General features: G+C 41.6%; 2 protein-coding genes across 13 annotated transcripts in view; one reads left to right on the forward strand and one right to left on the reverse strand.

The window, feature by feature from the left end:
- LOC309689746 (3',5'-cyclic-AMP phosphodiesterase 4C-like) overlaps window positions 1-22065 on the forward strand; it is a 105523-nt gene extending 83458 nt beyond the window's left edge. For 10 of the 12 annotated variants that reach the window (XM_082506371.1, XM_082506367.1, XM_082506372.1 and 7 more), the window contains 14 exons: window positions 454-495; window positions 1579-1615; window positions 2785-2858; window positions 2943-2992; window positions 3362-3474; window positions 8102-8195; window positions 11495-11667; window positions 11758-11856; window positions 11944-12108; window positions 12233-12332; window positions 14143-14297; window positions 14911-15033; window positions 15853-16035; window positions 17053-22065. In XM_082506371.1, coding sequence (XP_082362497.1) covers window positions 454-495; window positions 1579-1615; window positions 2785-2858; window positions 2943-2992; window positions 3362-3474; window positions 8102-8195; window positions 11495-11667; window positions 11758-11856; window positions 11944-12108; window positions 12233-12332; window positions 14143-14297; window positions 14911-15033; window positions 15853-16035; window positions 17053-17622 — 1978 coding nt within the window. In that variant the 3' untranslated portion in view covers window positions 17623-22065. The remainder of the gene's footprint in view (window positions 1-453; window positions 496-1578; window positions 1616-2784; window positions 2859-2942; window positions 2993-3361; window positions 3475-8101; window positions 8196-11494; window positions 11668-11757; window positions 11857-11943; window positions 12109-12232; window positions 12333-14142; window positions 14298-14910; window positions 15034-15852; window positions 16036-17052) is intronic. The other 2 variants (XM_082506374.1, XM_082506375.1) reach the window with 1 other exon arrangement.
- On the reverse strand, window positions 20843-25103 carry LOC309689757 (gamma-interferon-inducible lysosomal thiol reductase-like). The gene is made up of 7 exons (XM_082506398.1): window positions 24867-25103; window positions 23875-24063; window positions 23716-23787; window positions 23539-23631; window positions 22948-23100; window positions 22432-22500; window positions 20843-22345 (listed from the first exon to the last, which is right to left on the reverse strand). The coding sequence occupies exons 1-7, from the start codon at window positions 25005-25007 to the stop codon at window positions 22286-22288; spliced, it is 777 nt and encodes a 258-aa protein (XP_082362524.1). The 5' UTR covers window positions 25008-25103; the 3' UTR covers window positions 20843-22285.
- Between the last annotated feature and the right edge of the window lie 2183 nt (window positions 25104-27286).

A 27286-nucleotide genomic window follows, 5' to 3' on the forward strand; every position in this document is an offset into this window, starting at 1 on the left:
TATTTCGTTCAACATTTTTTAGCACAACAAAATAAATTTTTCATTTAAGTCAAGGTTTGAAATGATTTGCATTTCACGAGATCACATTGATTGTGTCAGTGTCATAAATACAATAAATTATAATAAATACATTTAAAACTATTTCTAGTAAGCTCACCTAAGGTCCTATTTACACTCGAAGAACTACATGCATTTGGCAGCAGGCTTTAAAGACACTTCAGGCAGCACAGCTAGAGTTTAAAAATGTAAACACGAGAGCAACCAGTTGTAGGTGTAAATGCAGTGAAGTCGCCAGCTAGCGGGAAACATGCTGGTAACGCTACGCTAGTTCAGCAACTAGTTTCTGTCTGTTTATACAGCTGAAGATTTCTCTTGTGCAGCTAGCAGTCTGTTTGAAGCCAGAGTGTTAATGGGGCCTCGACCACCAATAGCTGTCGCTCCTTTGTTTTGAAGGGAGGAGGGATTGAAGCATTGGGAAGTCAATTGGCTACCTCGGTGAGACAAAGTGTGAAGATTGCTGTGATTTTTCTGTCTATCTCTTTGGCCTGTGCCACACTCTCATGAGTCACATCTCCCACGCTTTTCCCAAACACGATCCGAACAACTTTACCTTGGATGCTCGGCTCCAAAAGCATCTCAAGCTCAAAAGTTTGAGAAACAGTCCCAGCAACCATTTGACAGATGCTGATGTGCTGCCACCCGTGTTTCAGTCACAAACCTGACGACTACAAAGGATTTTGATATTTTACTAAACAAGGTGGCGCTCACAGTCATGCATCAAAATGTTTGCTGGACAGTGAAGGCCAACTTAGTGTTTTTCATAGTTAGCATGATTTCACCCTGAGGTCTGGAGGTCTGTGTGCATGTTGTCACCCTAAAGCTTCCAGAAAGCTTTAGCTGATCTAAAACTGGTTTCCCAAGCATCCAAAGCATGAGCTCTGTTCCTCACCTGCATGTTGTTCTAGTTATACAAATAAGTCTTAGAGGCATTTTTTGTCCCTCATAGATAAACTTAATATCCCATCATTTCTAACCTTTAGTGGGATTGGTCTTTTTTAACATTTCCCTTGAGATACAGCTTACTCGTAGCTGGGTTTATTTGTGAGACGCAATCTTGTTGTTTAAATTTAAATTTAGAAGTCAATCAAAGTGAATACTAAAACATCACTAAATGCAAGTTTAACTAATTAACTTTAGTCCTTAGATACAATACGAATAGGGGTTTTTTGCCTAGCAACTAGTGCTAGCCTTTCTAACATTCATCCTGCTCCTCTATTCCTTATTGCCAACTCTTAATTACCACGTAGTCACAAAAACAATATATCTATGAGGTTTAGCACCTTTGCCTCTAAGAAGGATTTTGTGTAACTAATACAACGTGTTGTTCTCCTTTCTTTGTTCAGCGTGATATTCAGACCAGTCACGGTCTCATCCAACTGCGACGTTCCTGCTCAGTCAAATATCCCAGTAACAGCAACCTGACTGTTGTCATGATTTGTGTGTTTGTGGTGTGGAATCACACAATACATCATGAACTGCTCTTTCCCCTCTCACGTGGCCTTTTTTTTTAATTTGCAGGCATGGAGAAGACATGATAGTGACTCCATTTGCACAGGTTAGTTGCATATGCTTGTTGCTGGTCCTTTAAGAGCTTCCGTTGTTTGCTGTCATTGAATCAAAGCCAAACTCAGGATCGAGGGTGCCAGCACTGATATTATGACAGGCGGAAGCCGGCAACCTGTACGGCAACAGGCCAAACACAGCACAGGCTTTACAGTTTAACAGACATGGCATCAAAATGAATGTTTATACACGTATTACTTGAAACAGTTGTTTGAACTGTGTGAAGATCTGCTGATCAATGCATTAAGCCAGCAAGCAGCAAGTTACATGTAAGCAGTTTATAAAGAAACAGCCCACAGTGAAAGCATGGTGTAAACAGCTAAGCACTACACTATTCTCTGAACTCCTGAAAGCCCTGTTTTCACAGTGAATTTCATTAAAGCTACTATAGAGCCACTGATGATGTATTTAAAAAAATATTTGTTTACCGAAGTGTTTGTTATTTATGACAGACCGTCTGTCCCGTGAAGTGAGATGTGAAATATAATTGTTTCCATTCAAAGTAAATCCATCTAATTTGGGGCGTTGCGCTGTCCAGATGCTCTGCGTGGCTCCTTGCTCTTTGCTTACTCATCAGTTTGAGAAATAAGACATGGTTCATTTTTCACAGACAACACCCACACACATTCTCTTTGTGCTGAACAGCTTGTTCTTATGTGTGTGTGTGTGTGTGTGTGTGTGTGTGTGTGTGTGTGTGTGTGTGTGTGTGTGATCATCATCAGCGACCTACTAACATGATCTGTGTACATGTGATAATTCCAAACTAAAGTCCAATATTTACCCTATAAAAGTTTATCATCAGTAAACGTTAGATATGAGAGAGAGCAGTGCTTCAGCATGCTTCCTCTCTTACATCAGGCTTTTGGAAGTTAGCTGAGCTCAGATAGTACTATCAGCGACATGAAACCCTTGCATGCTGTGCCTGTAAAGTGTGATGTTTTTAAACCACTTAGCTTTTCTCTTCTTACTCAAAGTCCATTTTGCATTTTTATTTAAATGCTAAAAGTTCCTGATAGGGTCTTTAAAAAGGGTTAAAAGTTCCAAAACAAAAAAGTCACTATATTCACGGTAACAGGTAAAAAAGGTTCAACCATCTAAAAGAATGGTTCTTTATTTTGAACGAAAATTGGTTCACGTATTTTGTTTATTCATTTTTTTTAGGTTCTTGCCAGTCTACGAACGGTGAGAAGTAACTTTGCTGTTCTGACACATCTGCAAGATCGTGTGGGAAACAAGTAAGAGCACAAACACGATGTGGAGCGGATGACTAATTTGCTCTTTTGTTATTCTACCGACACATCATCTGTTTTGTGTTTCAGGCGGCCGTCAAGCAGCAACCAGCCGCCCATGTGTAATCCATGTCTCACAGGTCAGTGTTAATACCCCTGGGTGATGGGACACTGAGAGGTTCTAGTTCCTCTGTGACTAATGGTGCCTTTCTCATAGAAAATGAAAATGTTGTTGTCTTTTTAAATACATAGAAAAAGAATTAAGTGATTGTTGATTCAGGTAAATCTGAAAGATGCGCTTCTTACAGTTAAACGGATGCAAATATAACAGTGCTGGTAAATGAATGGTGAAGACATTAACAGTCAGGACAGGTGCAGCATGACAGGATCAAGTTTTCTCTTACCAAGATCAACAGCAGACCCATGCAACATGTTAAAGATGTGGATGTTTCCACAGCAGTCCCAGGTGTAAACTGCAACGTGTCTTTGTTTGACCTCTGACCTTTCAGAGGAGCCTTACCAGAAGCTGGCGATGGAGACCCTGGAGGAGCTGGACTGGTGTCTGGACCAGCTGGAGACCCTGCAGACGAGACACTCGGTCAGCGAGATGGCATCCAACAAGGTGAGGTGATTCAACTCAGCTGTGTCCATACCGATCATTAATGCTGTGAAGAAGTGCAGGTGGAAAACAAAAGCCTCTGATCTATGCCCATTTGTTTATGTATTTATGTATTTATTCAACTGAGTATCCAATCTGTGCTGTTTGACTGTCTGTTGGCAGTCTAGCATCCAGTTTTCAAGATATCATTTTTAAATTTTGTGTGATGGTAGATACCGATAACAGCTCCAGCTGAGATGATTTGGTGCAAATTGGGTCACACAAAAATATAAAAATCAATAAAAAACTAAATATTACTCGTTTTTTTCTGAAATACTACATTGACTAAAATCTTTTAACTTTTTCTTTGTACTTTAGTTTGTAGAGAGAGTACACAGACTGGCTGTGACTGGGCTGTAATAAGGTAGATGGAGGGGGAAAAGTCAGTGTGTCCTAGGAGCTTTGCAATCTACTCTCATGCATCAACTACACACGAGATTTTCAGCTTTTTCATTGTAGTGCAAACTTGCTTTCACTGTTCACAAATTACCTTTGTACAGGAAGAAAATTAGATTTGAGGCGTGCGTAAATAACACTACTGTTCATGAATGGTGCCTCTCTCCACTCAGCGCACGTCCTTGCTGGCTCTTCCTGCTGTCTGGCTGCAAACCTCCTCCTTCCCTCACTCAGCCAATCATATCTCTTTCCTCCACTCAGCCCCTTAAGCTAGACTAACGTGATTGGTCGAAGAAGGGGGACCAGCATGCGGGGCAGGGGGGGCAGGGGATTCTCGCAGACTCTCCCTCACTCTAGCTCCTGCTCTCCCTCTTTATGTTTATCATTGACAGCGTGTGACAGTAGTTGAATGAGAGGCTGCAGTCACACCCTGATGGCAGAGCTCTTCTCCTGCCTCCTCTACCTCAGCTATACCCCACCCTATCCCTCCAGCACCACCCCCCCCTTCATCTTCAGGATTGCAGCTAGGAACTGTGGGAACTTTAATTTTTTAAATGGACTTTTTTTTCATGTCCAGACCATCTCTGCTGAGCATGGAGCAGAACTGAGTGGGGAAATTGCAGCCTATTACTAAGCAAGCAAACTTGGATTTTAGCCTCTACTAACATCAACATGCGTGAGCTGACATGCCTGCGTCGGCTCTCTGGGTTTATCTGTACTGGAGACTCAGACAGGTGAGCGATGGGGAGCCCTGCTGGCTTTCCTTGTTGACAATGGGATCTAGTGATCAGCAGTGCAGGCTTTGCAGTGGGATGAATGCTGAGTGAGCCCACCTGTCGGATCTGACTCAGGACAAGATCCACAAAGGGGCTGAACGTGTGTGTGTGTGTGTGTGTGTGTGTGTGTGTGTGTGTGTGTGTGTGTGTGTGTGTGTGTGTGTGTGTTTGTGTGTGTGGCACAGAAATGACAACAAAAAGGGCCAAAATAGCCATGCGTGTTAGAGGAAGCAGTTGTCATGATTGTCAAAAAACAAAACACGAAATCTTAAGAGGAATGATTCATAGGTGTAGAAATGGCTCGCATGTAAACAAGTGTGTGTGTGTGTGTGTGTGTGCACGCGTGCAGGAAGTACTGAAGCACAAAGGGGGAAGCCGTGATGAGAAGCTCCAGGAGAAATCAAACAGATGATAAACAGTTATGTAGGCTGATGCATGTGTTTGCGTTGGCCTGTATGTGTGCCACAAAATAGCCGTGCAGCCACTGCAGCATCACACTCTCACCCAGATCCCCTCCTTCCTCCCTCAGCCTCCAACTGCCGAGACTGTTACATAATCAGTGTGGAAACTACCGCCCATTACTGCCATTAAATTCAACAGCGAAACACTGAACTCTTTTAATTTATTAAAACTTCATGAAAATTTCACTTGTGTTTTTGTTTTCCTACAAACAGTGCACGTGTTTTTGTTTTTTGTTTTTTGTGCTTAGAGATATTATAGAGATATTGTAGCTTGTTTTGATTTTTGTATATATATATGTATATATATATATGCATATACGGAGGTATATCAAAGGGTATTCATGGACTGTAGGCTGGGAGCATAATCCTATGAGTGCTGTACTGCTGGGGTTTCCCCACATTTTGTTTCACTCTTAATCGAAGGAAAAACAATGAAACATTTGATTTGGCTGTGAAGTTTTTGGGGCTTTAACAGTGAAAATGAATAAGGAAAATACAGATGTGGGTCGTGCCCATTAAGAACTTGCTAACTTTTCTCTACCAATGCAAACAGCTTACTGGACTGAATTATGGAAGTCTGAAAAAACGATGCGTACTGACAGTTTAACAAATGGAGGCCTCAGTAGCATGTGCCATCGTGGCTCAAGAGTTGGGAGTTCGCCTTGTAATCGGAAGGTTGCCGGTTCGAGCCCCGACTTGGACAGTCTCGGTCGTTGTGTCCTTGGGCAAGACACTTCATCCGTTGCCTACTGGTGGTGGTCAGAGGGCCCGGTGGCGCCAGTGTCCGGCAGCCTCGCCTCTGTCAGTGTGCCCCAGGGCGGCTGTGGCCACAATGTAGCTTGCCATCACCAGTGTGTGAATGTGAATGTGTAAATGGGTGGATGACTGGATATGTAAAGCGCTTTGGGGTCCTTAGGGACTAGTAAAGCGCTATATAAATACAGGCCATTTACCATTTACCATGTGGAAGAACACTGCCACAACAGCCTGGCACTTCCTCCTCATGCTGGTCATCACCTTGGTCACACACTGCTGTTGGATGGCATCCCATTCTTCAACCAGCATTTCTCGCAAATGTGGTTGTGTTGGTCGCACAACCTGCATCTCTCTGCATTGAGATAACAAGCCTTATTTTTCAGTGAGGGAGATGCCGCCCCGCCCCATCACACTACCTCCACCAGAAGGTCCACCAGTCAGCACAGTGTTGTCCATGTCCTCTTAAAGCTTTGATCCTACAATCCAATAGTTGTAGGCAGAATCTGGACTCTTCACTGAACATAATGTACCTCCAAGTGTTCAGGTCCCAGTGCACATGTTGCCAATGCCAGCGTAATGGTGTAGTGTAATCTTCTTGGGACACCCACTTCATGGCCTGTCTCTGACATCCCAGACACCAGCTTGAAGTTGCCTTATGGCACGGGCCCTTTCCAGGTCAGTCAAACGTGGCACTTTTAGAGCAGACAGACACCACCTGACTACTGTAGCAGGGACCTTGCTCACAACTGCTGCTAATCAGGCACCCAATTGTTAGCATCTAGGCTACTGGAAGCTCAAAACAAGAGTCAAGAAGAGTTTTAATATTGTCAGAGAAGATTTGCCACATTTTTCATGGGCACAACTCACATACTGAACTATTCTGCTCGACCCACGAATGCATTTTCTTTACAAATGTGGCATCATTTCAGAGGAAACAGGCTCTCCAACAGTATAAGATTTATTCGCAGAAGCATTGTTGCAACAAAGAAGTAATCGACCAAACCCAGATTTCCTTCATTCATGTGCCAAGTTTAGTTCTTGGCACTTAAAAGAGGTTAAAAAAACAGAACCAAACCCAGTATAATAAAGTAGATACAAAGAGATTCAATCAGACCAATGTAGATACTCTGAGCAGGGTGAGGAACAAACACTTGTAAATTATCTAATAACAAAGAAAAAAATCTACAGTTTGCTTAGTAGTTAATTGAATCTATTGTAACAACGATCAAACCCCAAATTATTCAATATCTAACTCACAAAACTAAGATATATAAAGAACAAAGATAAATGACTCTAGCTATCTGCCCTATGGCGTCACAATACTTGGTTTGTTCCGATCAGCACCTCCTGTATTTAATAGCACCGCATGCTGGAGGAACAGCCCAGAGGCCTCAGCAGCCAAACAGACTTCTAAAAATGAGTCAAACCTATAAAAAATAATGATATGCATACACTACATATAAAACAATTTCAGTAAATGCAAATTAAATGAGTGTGGTGTATGAGATCACAGATTGTGTTTCCTCATTTAGGGTTATGTATATGAGCCATGTGTATCAGGTAACTCAAGGTAGCTCAAGTGTATTGTGTAAAGCGTGGATGCATGGAGGTTACCACCTTCATCACAGCACCTCGTCTTCTTCCCTCTATTTTGTTACACAAATAATGATTTGTTTTTTAGTTATGCGATCTTTCACCTGCCTCTTCACATTTCTCCCACGTTTTTGCAGTTACAAAAATCTAAGCAAATTAGTAATGTGCAATTTAAAAGCTAAAATGTGACATGCATCCATTAGGTTGTCTGTAGTAACATATTAGTCATTTTTTCCGTTGACCTTTCATGCACTGTGGGTTTGTTTGTTTTTGTTTTTGTTTGTCCTTGGAAACCTTTTTGTTTACCGTTTTGTCTCCGTGTTTAGAACATGAAACAAATTTCATTCAAACGTTGGAAAGTGCTTCTGTGTTTGTTTTGTTTGGTCCTTCTGCTTGTTTGCACCCATATTTTGGTAACGTAGTTTGCTACACATTTCCTCTGTTGGTCTAAGAGTCAAATGAAGGGAAGGAGGCATGTTGTATTAGTGTTTATAGTTACAGAAAGGATTTTGAAATAAAATGCCTTGCTACACACATGCACACCCATATGCTTGGTGTGTGTTTGCAGACTAACCATGTGTTGTTTATGGTTTTGTCATGTCTACACAGTTTAAGAGGATGCTGAACCGCGAGCTGACACAGCTATCGGAAACAAGCCGCTCAGGGAATCAGGTGTCAGAGTACATCGCCAACACCTTCCTCGGTAAGTTAGAACTTTGAAATCTTGTGAATGCAACGACTGAAGAAGGATTTTCAAATTGATACCACAGGTGTATCTACTACGAGGCTGAGGGGAAACACTGCCAGTAAACTAATTTGCTTCTTTGCATCTCCTTTTTTTCTTTTTTGCTCTTCAACATATTTGAATGTTAGGAGGTCTTCTTGTATTTTGTTGGAGTGGATAAAAATGTGGTTTGAGGATGAATAGGGACAAAAAAAGAAGACAGAAAGAAGGGAAGGGAAGGAGAGGATGACTTTCCAAAGGAACAGGGAAAGGGAATTTTACTATATAGAAGAAGGGAGTCATTGTGAGGGAGAAAGGATGTGGGGGGGGGGGGTTTCTTGTACATGGAAATGAAAAGAGCGTGTTTCTGAAAGAAGGTGAGGACTGTGTTAACAGGACAGATGGAGAAGGTGAGGATTTTTCCTTTTTCTGAAAAAGAAGGAGGCGGGGCTGCAGACAGCATTCCCGGACACATTGTGTGGCGTTGTCACGGCAACAGGGTGCACATTATTCAACGGCGTGCCGTATGAATAGGAGGCTCAGTGTTCAACAGCCCTTCCGGCAGGATGGTCCGGCTGAACGAGGATGGCGCTGTCAGTCGGACGCCGTTTTGATATGAGTGCCTCTTCTTCAAGTCTGGCTGCGTTTGGAAATGAGCACCATGGTTTTGGGTGTGAGGAAGAGAAGGCACTGTGAGAGAGGTGAGAAAGGCCAGACAGCGCCTCGTGTGACGCTGCCACTCAGATCGCTGTGCATCCTTAGGTGCCGTGTGCTCGTATCTGGATTTCGTGCCTCTGTGCTAATGAAACACAATGAATGGAAAATACCGGAGGATGTGTGGACGTGAGGTAAAGCTGGCTGTCCGTGATGTCACAATGGTATCATTATTCCCTTGGTTTGTACCCCCCAAAAAATGGATGAGTCGTCTTCAACACAGCCATGTCTGCTGGGGCAGTACCTCTGAGTCAACAAATCATGTTGAGATGATGCTGATACCGTCAAAGGAAACCTTTTGGTGTTTTTGTGTTTTTGCCTCAAGGACTACGCTCTCTAATTTGGGTTGAAAAACAAAATCTTCTGCCTTTGATCTTAATCAAGTGTGCTTTGTCATCAAACTGCTGGGAAACAGATGGTTTTTAACCATCATCGTTACGTTTTTGCTGCTAGTGTTCTTCACCTGCTGCCGTAAAATCTGTTTTCATGGTGTTTTTGTGCAATACTTACATTAATTGTGTTTAGTTGGCCAGATCTCTCAGCAAGCACTGCAAAACCAGCAATGTTGTTGCTCCTTTTAGCCTTGGTTTATTATCTCAGCTACGAACAAATAGATTTCGGGTTTCTGATCAGGTGGTGTGAACTGAGTCTCATTGTCATTATAATGATAATGTGTCATTATACTGCTGATGAAGATGGGTTTACACATGTTTTCCGTATGTTTAAGTTCCTTTGTGCAGGAATTCATGTGTTTAGGAAAATGTCAGGTTGCACAGTGACGGTTTCCTGAATTTTAGCTCTGTGCACCACTACAGTGGGTTTGAAATGAAGAAAATGATGCAACTGACATGCATACTTTAACCATTTAGGATTTGCCACTATTTTTATACAGTCTTTGTAAGTGGAAAACAATATCACAAATATAAATTAATTGCTTAAATTCATGGATATCACCAAAATGTGGATTTCTGCCTTTATGATTATTTACTGCAGGCTTTCTGTTTATTCAGTAGTCTTAGCTTAGTTTAGCTTAGTTTGTAACATACTTTACTTCTACATTGCTTTTACACTGATGAACCCTCAGTATTTTCTCTTGATAACTTGTCTATACAGTAGCCCTGGGAGTGGAGTGTTTTGCATCCTGCTGCACGCTGTGAAAAAGATCTTCTTTACCATGGACAGGATCCTTTGAAAATCCTCTGTAGTCTTTCATGGATGTCCAGGCTTTTCTTTTTTTTTTTCTCAGGTTTTCCATAAACTGTTGGTTGTTGAGGTGGACTTGTATTATCTATGTTAATAGCAGTTGTAGTAACAGCTACTGTTCACAATGTGTCAACTAAAGTCCTAGTAAGTCTGTAAAGTACACCTAGTGGATGTGACTGCAGCAACAATTGAAGAATCACAAGTTCCAGCTGCAGTATTGAGAATTTGCGTGAGCTGTTGCAGTCACACTATCATCTAATACTTACAGAGTTAAGTGTTTCTAGTAGTGCAATGATTACTAAAATATTGACAGTATTAGTAGTAATTGTAGCAGTAGCTAAAAGTATGCAGACACATCATCATATACTTCCCACTGTCTAGGGCAGATCTACAATAGTTCTACAGTGATAGGAGGCCACAGCAAAAGCAAAATCATTGTGATTTTGTGCAATAAACTTGGAATGTCATCATCTCTGAAATGGTTGTTGCAAAAACAGGGACCAGGTCTGCAGCCACTTAGAGTCAGTTCCTGTCTTGAAAGTAACTTTGGGCTGTTAAGGCGGAGCATTGTGATCGAATGGCAATAAGATGGAGTCAGCCTCCTATGGGTTTGCTTAAAATGGGTCAAATTAGAAATTACATCCAATATGTAAAATGTTTGTGGCAATATGATTAACTATGACAAACTGGCAAAAAAATTGCAAGTCAGTTGCAAATCCGTCCACCAATAGTGATGTAGTAGCTGCGCAGTAACACTAGCATTCAGCAGCCAAGCTTTTACTAGGAGTACAACCACTTTGCGATCAATTGAGTTCCCAATTCCAAAGAAGCGCATCACAAATGAGGTACACTCATCGGTGCATGCTTACTCAGACTGATTGCACCGTGTCGGCTGCGTCTGTCTGCATGTTTAAATCCGAACGTACCTTTTTTAAGAACTTTGCCAATCTCTCTGCGAGTGATTGCAGTGAGGAGGTTGTCGTCCTGTTTTTAGGTTCATGAACAGCTGCTAACAGCAGTGTGTCTAAATGACAGTCAGACCCGCATTATGTGGAAACAGGGCTGCTTCATAGAAATGGCTACATTGTGGACAGTTTGGTGAGTCAGTTTAACAGATCTGAGAGAACTTGTGATTTTTTTGCGTTTGTCAGAGTAAAAAGCTTTGCAAAGATAAGAAATCCAGCGTGATTATCTCCCTCTAAATGTAAGGCAGGTAGAACTGAATAATCAAGTGGCTGTGTATTTTAAATTGGTTGAAGACACAAGTGGATGCAGTGAGCACTCTGTCACGGTTTTTCTAACACCTACAGATCTAATGGATCACATCTGGCCATAACATTACGTGTCTGTTCATGTTGCAGAGAAACAACATGACGTGGAAATCCTTTCTCCTCCTCCGAAGGAGAAGGAGAAGAAAAAGAGGCCGATGTCACAGATCAGCGGTGTGAAAAAGGTCACACAAAGCCCGGGTTTGGCGCCTGCCTCCATCCCTCGCTTTGGAGTCAACACACCACACGAGAACCTGCTAGCCAAGGTGGGTTCGCGCATACGCTGCAAAGACAGAAAGACACAAACACACCTACAAATGCGCTGTGTCATTACATGCTCTCTTTTATTTCTGCAGCAATTTGAGGATATCGATCGTTGGGGTATGGATATATTCAAAGTAGCAGAATATTCTGGAAACCGTCCTCTGACAGTGACCATGTACACCATTTTCCAGGTAGAAATCTGTTCGCTCCACCAAAGACCAGAATCGACCCAATTTGTTTCTCATGTTTATCTTGAATGCTCCTCATCAATGTGACAGGAGCGAGACCTTCTGAAAACCTTCGATATCCCAGTTGACACCTTCATCACCTTCATGATGACCTTAGAGGACCACTACCATGCAGACATAGCTTATCACAACAGCATCCACGCAGCTGATGTGGTGCAGTCCACCCACGTCCTCCTCTCCACCCCAGCTTTAGAGGTGAGCAAATAAGGCATTATCTAACCCTACCAGCTCCAGGGCTCTGATCTCTCAGTGGACCGAGCAAAGCTCCACCTACTTTTTCTTCTGAATAAATTAATTTTCTCTTCCTCGTTCACCTCAGGTGGTTTTCACAGACCTGGAGATCATCGCCGCTCTGTTTGCCAGCGCTATCCACGATGTTGACCACCCAGGAGTCACCAACCAGTTCCTCATAAACACCAGTAGGCTTCTGTCTTTCTATTTAAACAGCACACAGCTTGGGGTAAATAAGGACAGTTTAAAAGTTGACTGTTAAGAAACTGTAGCTAAAAGCTTAGGATTAAAGCCGCCTTTCAAAGAGGTATTCCACCAAAATGTCACTAAGGATCAAAAGGTGGCATTTTTGTATCAAATACCAGATATGAACACTATTTTCTAAGTATAGTGAGAAAATAGGGTCAAGAAGATACAGTAGTACATATATCAGATCGGAACGCCATATTCCCCGAGACCTCAGGATGATATATCAAATGGTGGAGGCAGACTGATCTGAGTTAACTCACAGACCCGAAACAAAATGCATACCTCTGTGTCACTATTCCACTTTCTCATACAAATACACGCCACAGGTTTTCTATTGATTTTTATTGATTTCTGTTATTTTTGTTCCTTTAACCCTTTGATGCATGAATTATGACAACCTCAATCAGTATTTTTATTCATCTTTAGACATGAAAAAAAGATTTTTGAACTTCATTTTTTTTAAAACATGTACTGTTCAAAGAGTTTTTTTTACATGTCCACTTAGGTGGACAACATCAGAATCAGAATCAGAATACTTTATTGATCCCTGGGGGAAATTATTTTTTGTTACAGTGCTCCATTATAAACCAACATAAACCAACATTAAGACAAGACAGACAATACGCTAACTAAGAATAGTACAATATATACATATATATACATACATAAGTCACTCATAAATAAATAGCTGGAAAAGAAACATGTGTAGTTGTAGCAGTAACCAGTGTGTTAAGTGGATGCGTTGTACAGGGAGATAACCACAGGCAGGAAAGATTTCCTGTGTCGTTCAGTGGTGCTTTTCGGTAATCTCAGTCTCTCACTGAACGAGCTCCTGTGACTGACCAGCATGTCATGGAGTGGGTGGGAGGTGTTATCCAACATTGTCTTTATCTTGGACAGCATCCGCCTCTCCGACACCACCTTGAGGGAGTCCAGCTCCATCCCCACAACATTACTGGCCTTACGGATTAGTTTATTAAGTCTGTTGGCATCTGCGATCCTCAGCCTGCTCCCCCAGCATGCAACAGCATAGAGGATCGCACTGGCCACAACAGACTCATAGAAAATCCCGAGCATTTTCTGGCAGATGTTGAAGGACCTCAGTCGCCTCAAAAAATAGAGACGACTCTGGCCCTTCATAAGTCATACGTTTTGACTTATGAATTTGGTATGGAGTGACACATCAGTGTCTACTGTAGTGGTTTATGTGCAAGTGTACCATCAACACTGACACAAATACAAGAACACAGCCTTTGACTAGCTGTCCACTGTAGTGACCACTATGCATTAAAGGGTTATTTCCTTTATTTTAATATGTCTATTTTAATCTATATGGATCTCTGTAATCTGCACATTTATTTTAGCAGCTTTGTTCAGTCGTTATCATTAATAATAGTTTAGATGCAGCTCAGAAATGTAAAAACAAGAGTCTGAATTGACGATGTAAATACATTAAAGTTGAAAATTAGCTAAAAAAAAAAGAAAAAAAGACGTACAGATTAAAATCAATAATAATTACAGCCAAAATATTTTAACATGTTTCCTTAACTTTTCCAGTCTTTAAAATACATAGTAATACATAGAAATGATGCCAGGTCAGGTTCTTTATTATATTTGCACACTGTGGCACATGATTTAATTCCCAGTGGGTTGCTGTGAGCTCCGATTTACATCAAGCTAAATAAAGTAGAATTATCTTCAAGGTGTTCTGTTTTTTGTTTTTATGGATTTCTACCTCCGTTTCTCCAGGTTCAGAGCTGGCGCTGATGTATAATGACGCGTCAGTTTTGGAAAACCACCATCTCGCTGTGGGCTTCAAACTGCTGCAGGAGGAAAACTGTGACATCTTCCAGAACCTCAGCAAGAAACAGAGAGACTCTCTCCGCAAGATGGTGATTGACATGGTGAGAGCGCTGCCCTTTTTATGCGATTTATATTATAACATTAGTTATACTGTCACTTTGAAATGTGATCGTTTCAGTTCAGTTTTTTGTTTGTCTTGTGAATGCTTGCTGACACACTGAAAAGTCTTGTTGGTAATATATTTTTCCTGAGAACAAAATTGCAGCTTCCTTTTTTTCGCATCTACAACTGGACGGAACAAAGAAAACCAGAAGGTTGTGAGCTGAACTCAGAAACATAATTTTTGCTGTCGCACATCACATTGACATAATGCAATCCGTAGCCGCTCACCCTAACCCCCACAAACATAGTAACATTCAAATTTCTGGTCCCCACAAAGATATGTAAACATGGTACACACACACACACACACACACACAGATCAGGTGTTGCTCAGGACTGCTGCAGTGAATCTGATAGATGATAAAACAGCCTGTGTGCATTTGCTTTGTCAGCATTACATTTTGTAACCCAGGCACTGTAAGACAACACTTCACTTCCTGCATCTATCCTTCCTTTTCCTTGTAATCACAAGGAAGTCATCTTTAGGTTGAGCATGAGACCTTTACAATTGTAATGCATTGTGTGTATTTGTGTGGTTGCTGTCCTCTGTAGGTGCTGGCCACAGATATGTCCAAACACATGAACTTTTTGGCAGACATGAAGACAATGGTGGAGACCAAGAAAGTCACAAGTTTGGGAGTCCTTCTACTAGACAATTACTCTGACCGTATCCAGGTTAGAGCAACTCCTGCTGGCATAACACTTTAATAGTATATGTTTAAAAATAATTATTATACGTTGTATTTTTTCAATTATATACATGTGCAAACCATTTGTCCATTCAGTGCAATGAGCAGAAGAGAGTTGTTTCTGTACATTTCACCATTAGGTCTTTAATAAAAAGGATTTTGGTACTAAAATTGCTCAATGTGACAGATGAAAACTATGCAGTGGCTCGAAGACACTGGTGTCAGCGTGTTTCCATTTTGACCTGTGCACAGCTGTACAGCGTGCACTTAAACCAGGCAGTCTGTGTGAAGGTGCTGCCATCTACTGGACAGATTAGTCATAACATCTGTACAGTTTTGCTGAGTATTGAGGTTCTGATGGAAGTAAAAGGTTTTGATCATAGTAATAAAGAATAAAGTTGGGTATTTAACCTCTCAGTACAATGAAAATCTGTATTGTTTTGTTCTGTGTTCATCTTGTTTCTAAGTAATAAATTGTGTAATTTCTTTAAAAAAAAAAAAAAAAGAGGTAATAAATACCCCACCTCCTTGACAGCACTTACAAAATGCAGTTTGTTTGAATAAACAGTAGTTTTTACTGTCAGCAGTGACTGCTGCTCTGAATGGACAGATTTAACACCCCAAAAAAAAAAAAATGACAGTAACATTAACTAACTTTCTTAGCTTTATGAGTGACTGTTGCCAAAGCTCAAAATGTTTTTCAAACTGAATTTTTTTCTGGATTATTTTTACAGTTGAGATTGCATTGCATCTCTAACATTGCCCAGCATGACACGCCACATCTGACTGCGTTTTTCTCTTCCAGGTTCTGCAGAACATGGTCCATTGTGCAGATTTGAGCAATCCAACCAAACCGCTGGAGCTTTACCGCCAGTGGACGGACCGCATCATGAAGGAGCGTTTCACCCAGGGAGACAGGGAGCGGGATAGAGGCATGGAGATCAGCCCCATGTGTGACAAACACAACGCCTCCATAGAAAAGAGTCAGGTGCTGACAGATGGCAAAGTTAACAGATGTTTTAGTCTCATAATAACCTGTCTACATAATGCTTCCATACATAATTGCAATACAATAAGCAATGAGCTAATATATACGCCTTCATAGGTTGAATCTAAAAGTACAGTGCTGTGCATATCTTTAGCCACCCCTCATTTCCTTGTGTTATGTTTCCAAGGAGGCAAACTTTATTATAATACTTTTAAAGTGCTCTTGAGCAAAAGTTCTCCAGGATTTCTGAAAGTCTTTCAAAATTTTTCTTTAGACATTTGGATGCTTTTTCACTCACTTTCAGTTCAGGCCCTGAACCTGACCTTTTCAAATGGATGTGCTGTGCAATGCATCTGGCTCTAGAGCTGATGCAGTGGAAGAGTGGCTGTCAAGAAGCCATTCTTAAGGAAGGGAAACACAGAGAACAGCTGAGGTATGCCAAACTACATAAGAACAGGACTGAAAATGAGAGAAAGTGCCACAGTGAATATCTGTAAAACACAATGGAGGCTCTTGTCAGCATTGATGGAATTATGACCACAGAAAAGTAAAGTTAGATTTTGATCCATCATGCAGCACCATCTGGAAAGTGTCTAAATGGCACCGGTTTTCTTTTTGAGCATGACAAAGATCCCAAACACACTGCCAATGCAGTAAAAGCACACCTGGATAAAAAAAACACATAATCGAACACTATCAGTCATGGATTAGCCTCCAACATTACTGAAACAGCAAGCAATCCTCACTGATTGTTCAGCTGTTTCTGCCTCATATACTTCATTTCTATGTATATTTATATTTCTATAAATTGCTGCACATATTTCCCATTTTTCTGGGAAAAATATTTAAAAAATGAGGAGTGGCTCAAGACTTTTGCACAGTTTGTTATTTTTCCTACGTGTCCTGAAACCACCTCTCCAGTATTTACTCTGCAAATGTGATCCTGTTTGTCCTTTATGTATCGTACTCCTGTCACGTTTGCTGTTGTAATATTGTTAACATTACTATCATAACCAGGTGAGCTTCATTGACTTCATTGTGCACCCGCTGTGGGAGACCTGGGCCGACTTAGTGCACCCCGACGCTCAGGACATCCTGGACACGCTGGAGGACAACAGGGAGTGGTACCAGAGCATGATCCCCCGCAGCCCCTCGCCTTCCACCCCAGAAGAGCACCAGGCTGAGGTGGGACCAGCAGCTTTGGGAGCAGGCGCACCCATTCCTTCTGGAGGAGGAGGAGGGGACAAGTTCCAGTTTGAATTAACTCTGGAGGAAGAGGAGGAAGAAGAGGAGGAGGCAGATTCTGACCTTGAGAGCCCCATAGAGAATGAGTCTCAGTCTGCTGCGGAGAGGCACCGAGACTCCTCCTCCCCATCTCTTTCCCCAGACCCCCGCAGCAGCAGCAGCAGCGGCAGGTACCGTCCCCCTTCGCCTCACCCATCTCGGACCTTGAACCTGGCTGCCATGTCGGTGCGGAGCCCCAGCCCTCAAAGAGCGCCAGTCTCCCCAGGGCGGGAAGGTGCTGACACGGACAGAGAACTGAGCCAGGAGGGCGACGGAGTGGCCTGCCTGCGTTTGGGCACATAATGACCAGCACAACCTGCCCTGCCTGAGAGACACGGGTGCTGGATGTATGTCGATGGAGGCAGGGCAAGCCTTTACCAATAATGTCTGTAAAATCACCACAGTCCCTTTACACTGGAGACACCCACTCTGGAGAACAGAGGAATGTTCCCCCTCTGTTTTAGGTTTCGTTTTTCAGCAGGGAGAATAGTTTTTGCCTATCTTTGGGTGCCTGATAGGCCATCCTGGTTTGTTATAGCTTCAGTTTGGAGAGTCCCAGACAGAAACAAAGAAAACGAAACTGCTGCGTTTATTCTGGGAAGAAGAACGAAGCTGAGGCCTGTTCTCTAACAAGAGGTAACAAGGTAAAGGAAATGTCTTCCTTCAAAATAACTGTGACATTTGAACGCGAGCAGCGAATGAGGACCGCAGTGGTGTGACAGGGTCTTGGAAATTATTTTGCACCATAATTTCAGTTTAAGGTATAAAATTATTGAGTCCTCGTTGGATTAAGTGAGTCTGATTTCTTTAAGAATGATGTGAGAGATGAATCATTTTACCAAATACGGGATGTAAATGAGAAAAATCGGTGGACCTTAACCTCAGGGTATGAAGAGAAACATAAATCTAATGTAGCACAGATGTACTGGGTACCCCCTAACCTGACCACCACCCCAAACAGTCTTTCCAGTTTGATTTACCTCCAAGCTGGACAAATGAGACTTTAACCCATGGTGTGTCTCTACATTTAATCAAAACCCTTTAATATACAATTTGGCAACTTACATACTTAAACCAGCTTGTAGCACCACAGAAACTGAACACTGAAGAAGACTTTACCCCAGTCTCACCTGTTGATACTATAAGACACCACCTGTATAATTAGTTTAAGCTTTATTTTATTTTGTACCTGTAGTGACTTTTAATGATGTCATTGTTCTGTTTTGATTTTCAACCTGTTCCTTGTTGTACATTAGCTGATCTCGTCTGTGGTTAAGTGCTTAAAAAGCATTTGTTTTGTTCGGTTTTTTAAATCAGGGTGCCTCCAGTCCGCAGTAGCACTTTACTGTCTCGGCCATTTCAGCTCTTCTGTTCAGTCACAAAAAAAGGGCTTCACCCACTGTAGGCCTGCTGATCACAAAAACACAGTACAAAGCATTTGACTAAAGGTACCAGAAGGCAGGGCGGGAAACTAACCAGCTTTCACAAACTAGCGTCTCAACAAAGGATTTGATGGCGTGCAACAATAATAAAGTTCCTATTCATCTACCGGTCAGATAATATTGGAATTCTAGGACTGCATCTGTTTGTTTTGAGACAGTCCAAAGGTGTGCAAACTCCAACAACTGTAGGTGAAATATAAAACTCAGCCTCCCACCTCAGACCCAAACTGAATCCGATTCTGAATATTTGTTCTTATAAAAGAATAATGCTGGCAAAAACCTTCTTTTTTAAATAATCAGCAAACAATGAACCACTGCTATAACAAAGTATTGTGTGGCATCTGTTCTATAGATGTTCCATAGATGCACATGCTCCCTAATTATAATTTAGTCCGTTTTCATTCAATCTTATTTCTACCATCCTGATGAAAATGTGTCCAACAAAGAAACTGTTGATTTTTTAAAGGCTCCCACATGTTTGTTGGGAAACACTATTCATGCAGTCACATTATTTCTGTCTGTACTGCTACAATTAAAATCAGCAGCTCCAGCTACTACTGTTTTGAAGCTCTGTGAACTTCTATGCTCATTCAAATGTTTTGTTTTGTTTTTAAAACCAACATTTGTGTAGTTGTTTTTGTGGTTATATTTTATTAAAGTGCTTATAAGAGATTAGAGAGATTATTGAGGAGATCTGTGCTTATGTCCAGGGAAATTTAAGATTTACTGCTTGTTTCTTGTAAAAGTAACAAGTAATCTACTATATTACTTCTGTAACACGTGTATTCATCATGTCTTTCAGATCAGATAGAATTCCCAAAACTCTGCGAGCATCCTGTTAACTTCCCTCCAAGGAAGCCACTTGGATGTTTGACAAACTATCAGTGTGTGCATTTATAATGGCTGATAGATGGAAATTTAAAAGCTTCAGCCATGCTATAAGTCTAGATGTTGAGGGCACCTGAGCCATCAACCATCTGATCTGAACAGAGCGGGGAAGACAAACCAGCAGCATAGTTCATCACAGGCTTTGACACCTGTTTGATTAAATCATACTTGAGCTCAGAGCACTTTATAAAAGAGGCCCTTGCTGTTGATTTTGTTTTTGTAGGTATTTTAGAAAATGTAAAAAATGCCAGCCTTATCCTTTAATGGTAAAATGTTGTTTCGACACACAAACCTTCAAACCTCAGTCAACAGTAAAACATGTTTACACATCTGAACTAAAGATGCTGCTTCTAAATTGTTTTATTTTCCATAAAAAACCCAACGAGGATCTTTGAATTCTAAAATCCCAGCGGTGTGTTTTCCTACCCTGCCGACAGATACCGATGTAGAGATCAGAGAGAGCTCAGGTGGCAGAAACAAGTCACCTGTAGTTCATCCTAAACAGACTGTGCTCCATCAGCTCTTATTTGGTAGATAGTGCTCGACTGGGATAAATGTGTGCCACAAGTGTTGACAACACACAAACACCTGCCAGCCTACAATGCTGTACATTTTTACACTAGAGATTTTAACCTGATGATTGTATCAAAGTCATTAACTTTATAGTGTTAGTTTCTACAAATGATACATGTTAACAGTATTTAAGGCAAACAATTCAATAGATTTTGTGCAGCTTTGGATCCGTCTGTTCAGTTCTTTCCTAATCAGATAGCTGAGACTCGAGGATGTGTGTATTTTCATGTGTTTCATGACTTTGTCTTTCTGTACCAAGTACACATTCAGCCTAGAACAGTGTTTGTCGCCGTCACTGAGGTAGAAAGACCGGGAAGTAAGCAAGCACTACGCAACATACGATGCACTTCCCAGTCAGGCAGTAGTAGAAAACACTAGTCCAACAGTATTTCATTATTTCAGCTAGTAAGCTTTATTGATCAGCCTTACGTGGTTTATAAACGTTTTGAGCCTTGTGCTAAAGGACCACTGTGATGATTTCGAAATGCTGATCCTCAGACTGTTGTTCCATTCACTTTTCCGTGGAGAAAGAGGAAAGTGGGAAAACTGTTGCCAGACTTACATTTTTTTGAGAACGTTTACAAAGTGCCCAAAAGAAGATTTTTTTCAAAGGCTCCAGATTTAAAGACAGTTTAGAGGTTTAATAAAATAATTGTGAGTAGATATGTCATATTAAAAGTGTCTCCTATTAAACCATTCACATTGCAATCAGAGCAGTTCAGTTTTTACAGTAATTTTTACTCATTAGCATATTTAGATATCAGTATCCAGCTGACCACAGATGCCTTCGTATGACAAAAGTGTCTGCATTTGGCTAGTTTTATAATTATCTAGAGTGTAACAGGCTGAATGTAAGCCAGTGAACCTCAAAGCCTTTGAGCATCACCCGGAAGAGTAAACATTTTCAAAACACTGCATTTAAACGTCTGTTTTTTTTTTGTTACATCATCAAAAAACATGTATCGTGTCAAAAGTTGGTTTGTCAGCCATTCGTCAAGATCCTTTGGTTTTGATCCAGTCAAACAGCTTTCTATGAGGAGAAAACCTATTTTAGTTACATTTTTGCATAGTGTAGCAATGTTCACATGGCTACATTATCAAAGAGCACAAACAAAGAGCAAAAACAATGGTTTTACCCCCAAAAGAAGTTTATTATATTTGTACTACATTTAATTAAGGAATAATCGTCCAAAAATGTAAAAATACATTCAAAAATTTGGCTTCTGAGATCAAACTGATTTTTCTCAGATGTGGCACAACAAATAATGTGTTTCCAGTTAGTCATCATTTTCTCTTATTGTAACACAAAAATGAACAAATTAAAAGCTCATTTTTATCCTGTGTGATAGTTTTAGTAGATATACAGCAACAGTTTTCTGACAGCAGGTGTAATTTGCTCAGCACTGAACAGTCTGAGGAGTTACAGCAGGTTAAACTCAGCACCGTGGCTCTTTGCAGGAAGACGTCAGTGCCATACAGCGCCATCTGTGTCGGTGAGCGGGAGCGTTCCCGCTTCTACACAGAGACAGTGTTGCACTGACACCGCCTCCACCCACGTCCATGCAGTCTTGTTCTTTCAGCCTCTGTGTCGTGCAAACTTCTATAGAGATATTTATTCTTCAGATGTGTCTGTCGATACAAAGTACTGTAACGTAGGATGTCTGATTTTGTGTTCTGGAGCCTAAAAATCAAGTATACTTCACAAGTATGTATCCACCTGCCACTCCGATGTTTTTGTCAGAGAAATTAAATCTATTTTTGTTTCGCATTTTAAGCCAAAAGAGTCTCGGGAGTTCAGGGTGTTTTAAGTGGAAAATGCCAATAAATTATATGGAAATTTTTATCCTGTGTTTGGCTGCATTTGTTATTATAAACCATATTTGAATTAAAAGACAACTTAGTTATCTGCTCTGTTACACAAGAAAGTTATAATACTCTATATGCTTACGTTTTCATAGTATTAACGACAACACTGAAACAAACTAAACATTAGTATGGCTAATTTAACGTGTCACATTTGGCTGTTTGCCTGTAGCACTGACATATAACTTTATTTTTCATGTTCAGCAGAAGCTTCTGTCGAGCCGGACCGGAGCTCCAGCGCAGGCTGGAGGTTTCACCCCCTGTAGAAGCAGAAACATGCACAAAAAGTCAGACGCTAGAGTTGTGTTTGAATCAAAGCACTTCATTCACAAATACATCTACTCACCTTGTAGAGATGACAAACCAGTTGGAAAAGGGACAACATTGCTTTGTCTTCATTCTCTTCTGTGTATTCCTGTAATAAGGACAGCACTTAGTCCCAGCATTTCCTTCTGTAAACCCCACCAAAGGTATTAAATTCGCTTGGAATATTTGATTATCTAAGTTTTCCTTTTTAAACTTTGAACCCAAATTATGAATTTTAAACTTACAACTCTGTCCACAGTAATAATTTCAGCCTTGTCATATCAGTTATGAGTTTAAGCAGCTGATAGGGACTACATGATTTTTATACTTTTAAAAGAAAAAAAAATTAAGATCTTTTCACTTCAGCTCTTACAGATTTGGTGTATTCTGAACAACTGTAGAAACTAGAAGTGCAGAAAGATGCACAAGCCTTGTCTGAAAACATGAGTTAGTTCATATTCTCTGCAGCTCAGAATTAATTTCAAATTCTAGCTTTTTAAAATGAGAAGCAGATAGACCTCTCAGTATGTTAAACAAATCTCAGCTTGCGTTTTACCCCATTGAAGGTGATCCAGGGCACATGTGTGTGTGCAGGGTTCAGGGCTCTGGTCATAAGAGCGTTGGCACGCATCAGCTGGTATCCCAGATCTCCTTTGACACACGAGTCAACTCTGGACCAGGGCACAGAGGGAGCATACAGCCGGAGACACTGAGAAAAGAAAAAGAAAACAAACAGAAAAAGCAGAAGGGCAATGACATAGCGAATGTGATGTCCCCTATCGGTCCGTTCAGAATTTGAGCCGAGCATTTGTGATTGCCATTTCTGCTTTTTGATGTCAGGAGCTGTTACAATCCTCAGTTACAGAGTAGGCCGTCCTTTTCTCCTTTCATTTGTTGTTTTTATTTAATCAGCATCAGAGTAAACATCACACTGTATACAATTAGACTTGAAACCAGGGATTGAGACCATAAACTCATCAAGAAACAAGTTTTCCCGAGGACGTGAATCAGGTTAGCAGGGGGGTTATTTTCTTGATGGCCTGTGCTGGCTCCTCAGGACCATGAGCTCAGCTATCACAGTAACAGTTGTGATCACTGGAAATGAAAACGACCCTTATATCAAACATTTTTTTCTGAAGTTACTCACAGACTGTGCAGCGCTCAGAACATCTGCAGATGACTCCATGCAGTAGATGATGTGAAATGCAAGAGAGTGTTCGGTTAAATGGAGGATGCAGGCCTGAGGAAGAGATCAATCAGTCTAGAAGACCCAGCAGAAAAAAAACAAAACAAAAAACACATGCAAAGTTTAAGCTGTTCAAACCTCGATCATGTTTCCTCTGCATTCAGGCTCTCCGTGCTGACAGGTGAAGGGAGAGTTTGCTGAGCGACGCTCCTACAAGAGAAACAAAGCCTAGGTTTATTCAGGTGAAACATTTGTTTTTGTATGCTGCATGCATCAACAGAGGAAGGACTGATGGACCTTAGCATTCCCATAGGGCACCAGTGTGACAGCCATGATGTCCTGCAGCATTGTCCAGGTAGGGAAAAGCTGCTGAGTGATAAATTCTCTGCAGTCTGGACACAGACTCTCATAGTACAGTGTGACAGATACTCCAGGGACAGCCTGGTTTGGCCTGGTAGCATTAACCTCCATACACTGTTTCTCCACCTACAAAACAGAGTTGATGTCATCCCATTTCAGTAAGAAGACAAATAAAAAGTGTTTTTCATAACTTACATGATTTACATTTACAGAAAACACTTTTCTGAAGCTCATCAAACACGCTCACATACAAGTTCAGTGCTGAAGAACATTTCCATGACATGCACAAGGATTCATTTTTAAAAAGTAACAAATGTGACTTGAACCATTTTGCAAAGTTTAAAACACAATCATTGGAAAACTGAAAAGAATAGCTCTTCGGAGCATTTTCTACATTATTGAAATAAAGAGGAAGGACAGATTAAAATTAATAAAAGACACAAAGCTCAAAATGGTCTAAGGAAGCGACACTGCACATTCATCTCCTCCTCCAGACTCTGTTTTCTCTAAACTGATTAGGTGTTTGCATGATTTGACCTCAAGCTGCTCTGTCAGTCACATGAACAACCTCTGGTGTTGAATTTCTGAGGCATGACTCTTATTAATGTCCAGACCAAGGAAACTTTCAACTCCACAAAAACTGTCCTCTATACGACAGTGATGAATGATACCATTTGGGTGCACAATAGCAATATTAAACTTTTCCTCTTGTTTTCCTGCTAGTCCTTTGCTTTAAAGTGTTTACATTAAGAAGACGCTTTCATACTGAGAGGACCATTTTACATTCTACTGAGTAAAAGCACACGAATAACGTATAAAAATGGAATAAACTTCTTAAATCTCGTTCAGCTGTGCTTACTTGTGCCTAGCCTATACTAAACAAAATTACTAGTAGGAGCATAGATGACCCCCAGTGTGGTCAGACTTACCCTGCACTCTATCGCTATTTCCAGGGACCTACACCACTGGGAGGGAGGGTAGCGACAGGCCGGTTTGGGATGACACATCCCGAAACCGCTCCGTTCAGTATAGACGAGCAAAAGCACAGCCAGGATTCCCGAGAGCTTCATGTTGGCATCTGCAAAGGAATCCACACAAATCTGAGAAAGTAGGACGGAGAATATCGAAGATGCTCCTCACTGGAACCGCCCAATCAGCTGATTGACTACAGGTGTGAATGCTGTCTTCAGTAATCCTCGGACATCACCGTTTCTGGCTCCGGAGTATAAGGGAGTAACAAAATAATGATCTGAAAATGCTGACAGTTTGATAGGATTTAATATATATTAGTATTTACTTTTAAAAAATCCAGCTTTAACTAGTTAGCCACTAAACTAAAATTGAAAAAAGAAACGCAGAGCAAGCGTTGACGTTTTTGTTTTTTTTTTCTTCTTTTCTTTGCAGAAACAGCTAATGAAAGATGAAAGGCGGCATCTTGCGCCATCTTCGATTTTGGCCTTGGATTTTGATGTTATTAATTGGTAATGTGTAAAATTCTATGAACTGTTTATGGGCAGATCCACTGTTTGCCTTTTTAAATTCTCACCAATTGCACGAACACAATTTTGAAGCTAACCGTTAGCATCTCTGTGGCTATAAACGAGAAAGTCTGCTATTTTTGCTCTTACTGAGATCAAAGGGTGGCTAACGTTTGCGTTGAAGAGTAAGGCACACCACTGAATTTGTACTGCATTGGAACTTACTAAGAAGCTAAAAGGTGAAGAGAGTTCAAGAGCAGATAAGTAAGACGGTTGCTCATTGTCCATCCATCCATCCATCTTCATCCGCTTTGTCCGAGGCCGGGTCGCGGGGGCAGCAGCCTAAGCAGAGAGGCCCAGACCTCCCTCTCCCCAGCCACCTCCTCCAGCTTATCCGGGGGAATACCAAGGCGTTCCCAGGCCAGCCGAGAGATATAATCTCTCCAGCGTGTCCTGGGTCTGCCCCGGGGCCTCCTCCCGGTGGGACATGCCTGGAACACCTCACCCAGGAGGCGCCCAGGGGGCATCCTTGTCAGATGCCCGAACCACCTCAGCTGGCTCCTTTCGATGTGGAGCAGCAGCGGCTCTACTCTGAGCCCCTCCCGGATGGCCGAACTTCTCACCCTATCTCTAAGGGAGAGGCCAGCCACCCTTCGGAGGAAGCTCATTTCTGCCGCTTGTATCCGCGATCTCGTTCTTTCGGTCACTACCCACAGCTCGTGGCCATAGGTGAGGGTAGGGACGTAGATCGACCGGTAAATTGAGAGCTTCGCTTTTACACTCAGCTCCCTCTTCACCACGACGGACCGGTGCAGCGTCCGCATTACTGCAGCTGCAGCCCCAATCCGTCTGTCGATCTCCGGCTCCCTTCTCCCATCACTCGCGAACAAGACCCCGAGATACTTGAACTCCTCCACTTGGGGCAGGAACTCATCCCCGACCCGGAGTGGGCACTCCACCCTTTTCCGGCTGAGAACCATGGCCTCAGATTTGGAGGTGCTGATCCTCATTCCCGCTGCTTCACACTCGGCTGCGAACCGTTCCAGTGCGAGCTGGAGGCCCTCACCCGATGAAGCCAACAGAACCACATCATCTGCAAAAATCAGAGATGAGATTCTGAGGCCACCAAAGCGAAAGCCCTCCGCCACTTGGCTGCGCCTAGAAATCCTGTCCATAAAAATTATGAACAGAACCGGAGACAAAGGGCAGCCCTGGCTGCTCATTGTCTCTGTCAATAATTGGCGTTCATGGTGTGACTCATTGACACATGATTATGTAATTCACAGGGACCAAAAGCTTTTGTATGCATAATGTCATACGTGCAGTGCCTTGCAAACCCCTTTCACATTTAAAAATCTTAATTCAAATGATAACAGTGTTGAAACTGAATATGGGCTGTTGCTGGATGTTGACACGTACTGTAACATGCTTTTGACGTGCTCTCACTGGATCTGTAGGGGAGACCGGGGATAGTTGTAACATTTTTGACATTTCTGTCTGTAAATTGAAGCTCTTTTAAGGTAGTGGATTCAAAATGTAATTCAAAGTATTTACATGTCTCTGCTATTAAATAGTGCAGCTATTTTCTCTGCAGCACAATTACCCATTGCATGGTATGGCCTCAAACACAAAGAGTGAAATGTTACAATTAACCCCATAGTCTGGGTTAGTTGTAACACATCCTGGGGTAAAATGTAACACAATGAAATAAGGGTACTAACAAAACATTAACATGTAATCTTTGTTTATTCAACACATGAATGCACTTTCATCCATTTATGTAGCTGTGTGTGTGTGTGACAGAATGCAGAAATCTAACTTTGAACATATTCCAACCCCCCAAAAAAGACAAATTATGGAATTTTCTGCAA

The sequence above is a fragment of the Aulonocara stuartgranti genome (assembly GCF_965226115.1).
Source record: "Aulonocara stuartgranti genome assembly, chromosome: 15".
Classification (NCBI taxonomy): domain Eukaryota; kingdom Metazoa; phylum Chordata; class Actinopteri; order Cichliformes; family Cichlidae; genus Aulonocara; species Aulonocara stuartgranti.

Bases quoted from the DNA above. Each gene is read 5' to 3' on its own strand.
- LOC309689757 (XM_082506398.1), bottom strand. From the start codon at position 25,007: ATGAAGCTCTCGGGAATCCTGGCTGTGCTTTTGCTCGTCTATACTGAA. The intron at 24,064-24,866 runs GTAAGTCTGACC...TCTGTTTTGTAG, and splicing joins AAATAGCGATAGAGTGCAGG to GTGGAGAAACAGTGTATGGA. The intron at 23,632-23,715 runs GTTTGAACAGCT...TCTCTTCCTCAG, and splicing joins GCAGAGGAAACATGATCGAG to GCCTGCATCCTCCATTTAAC.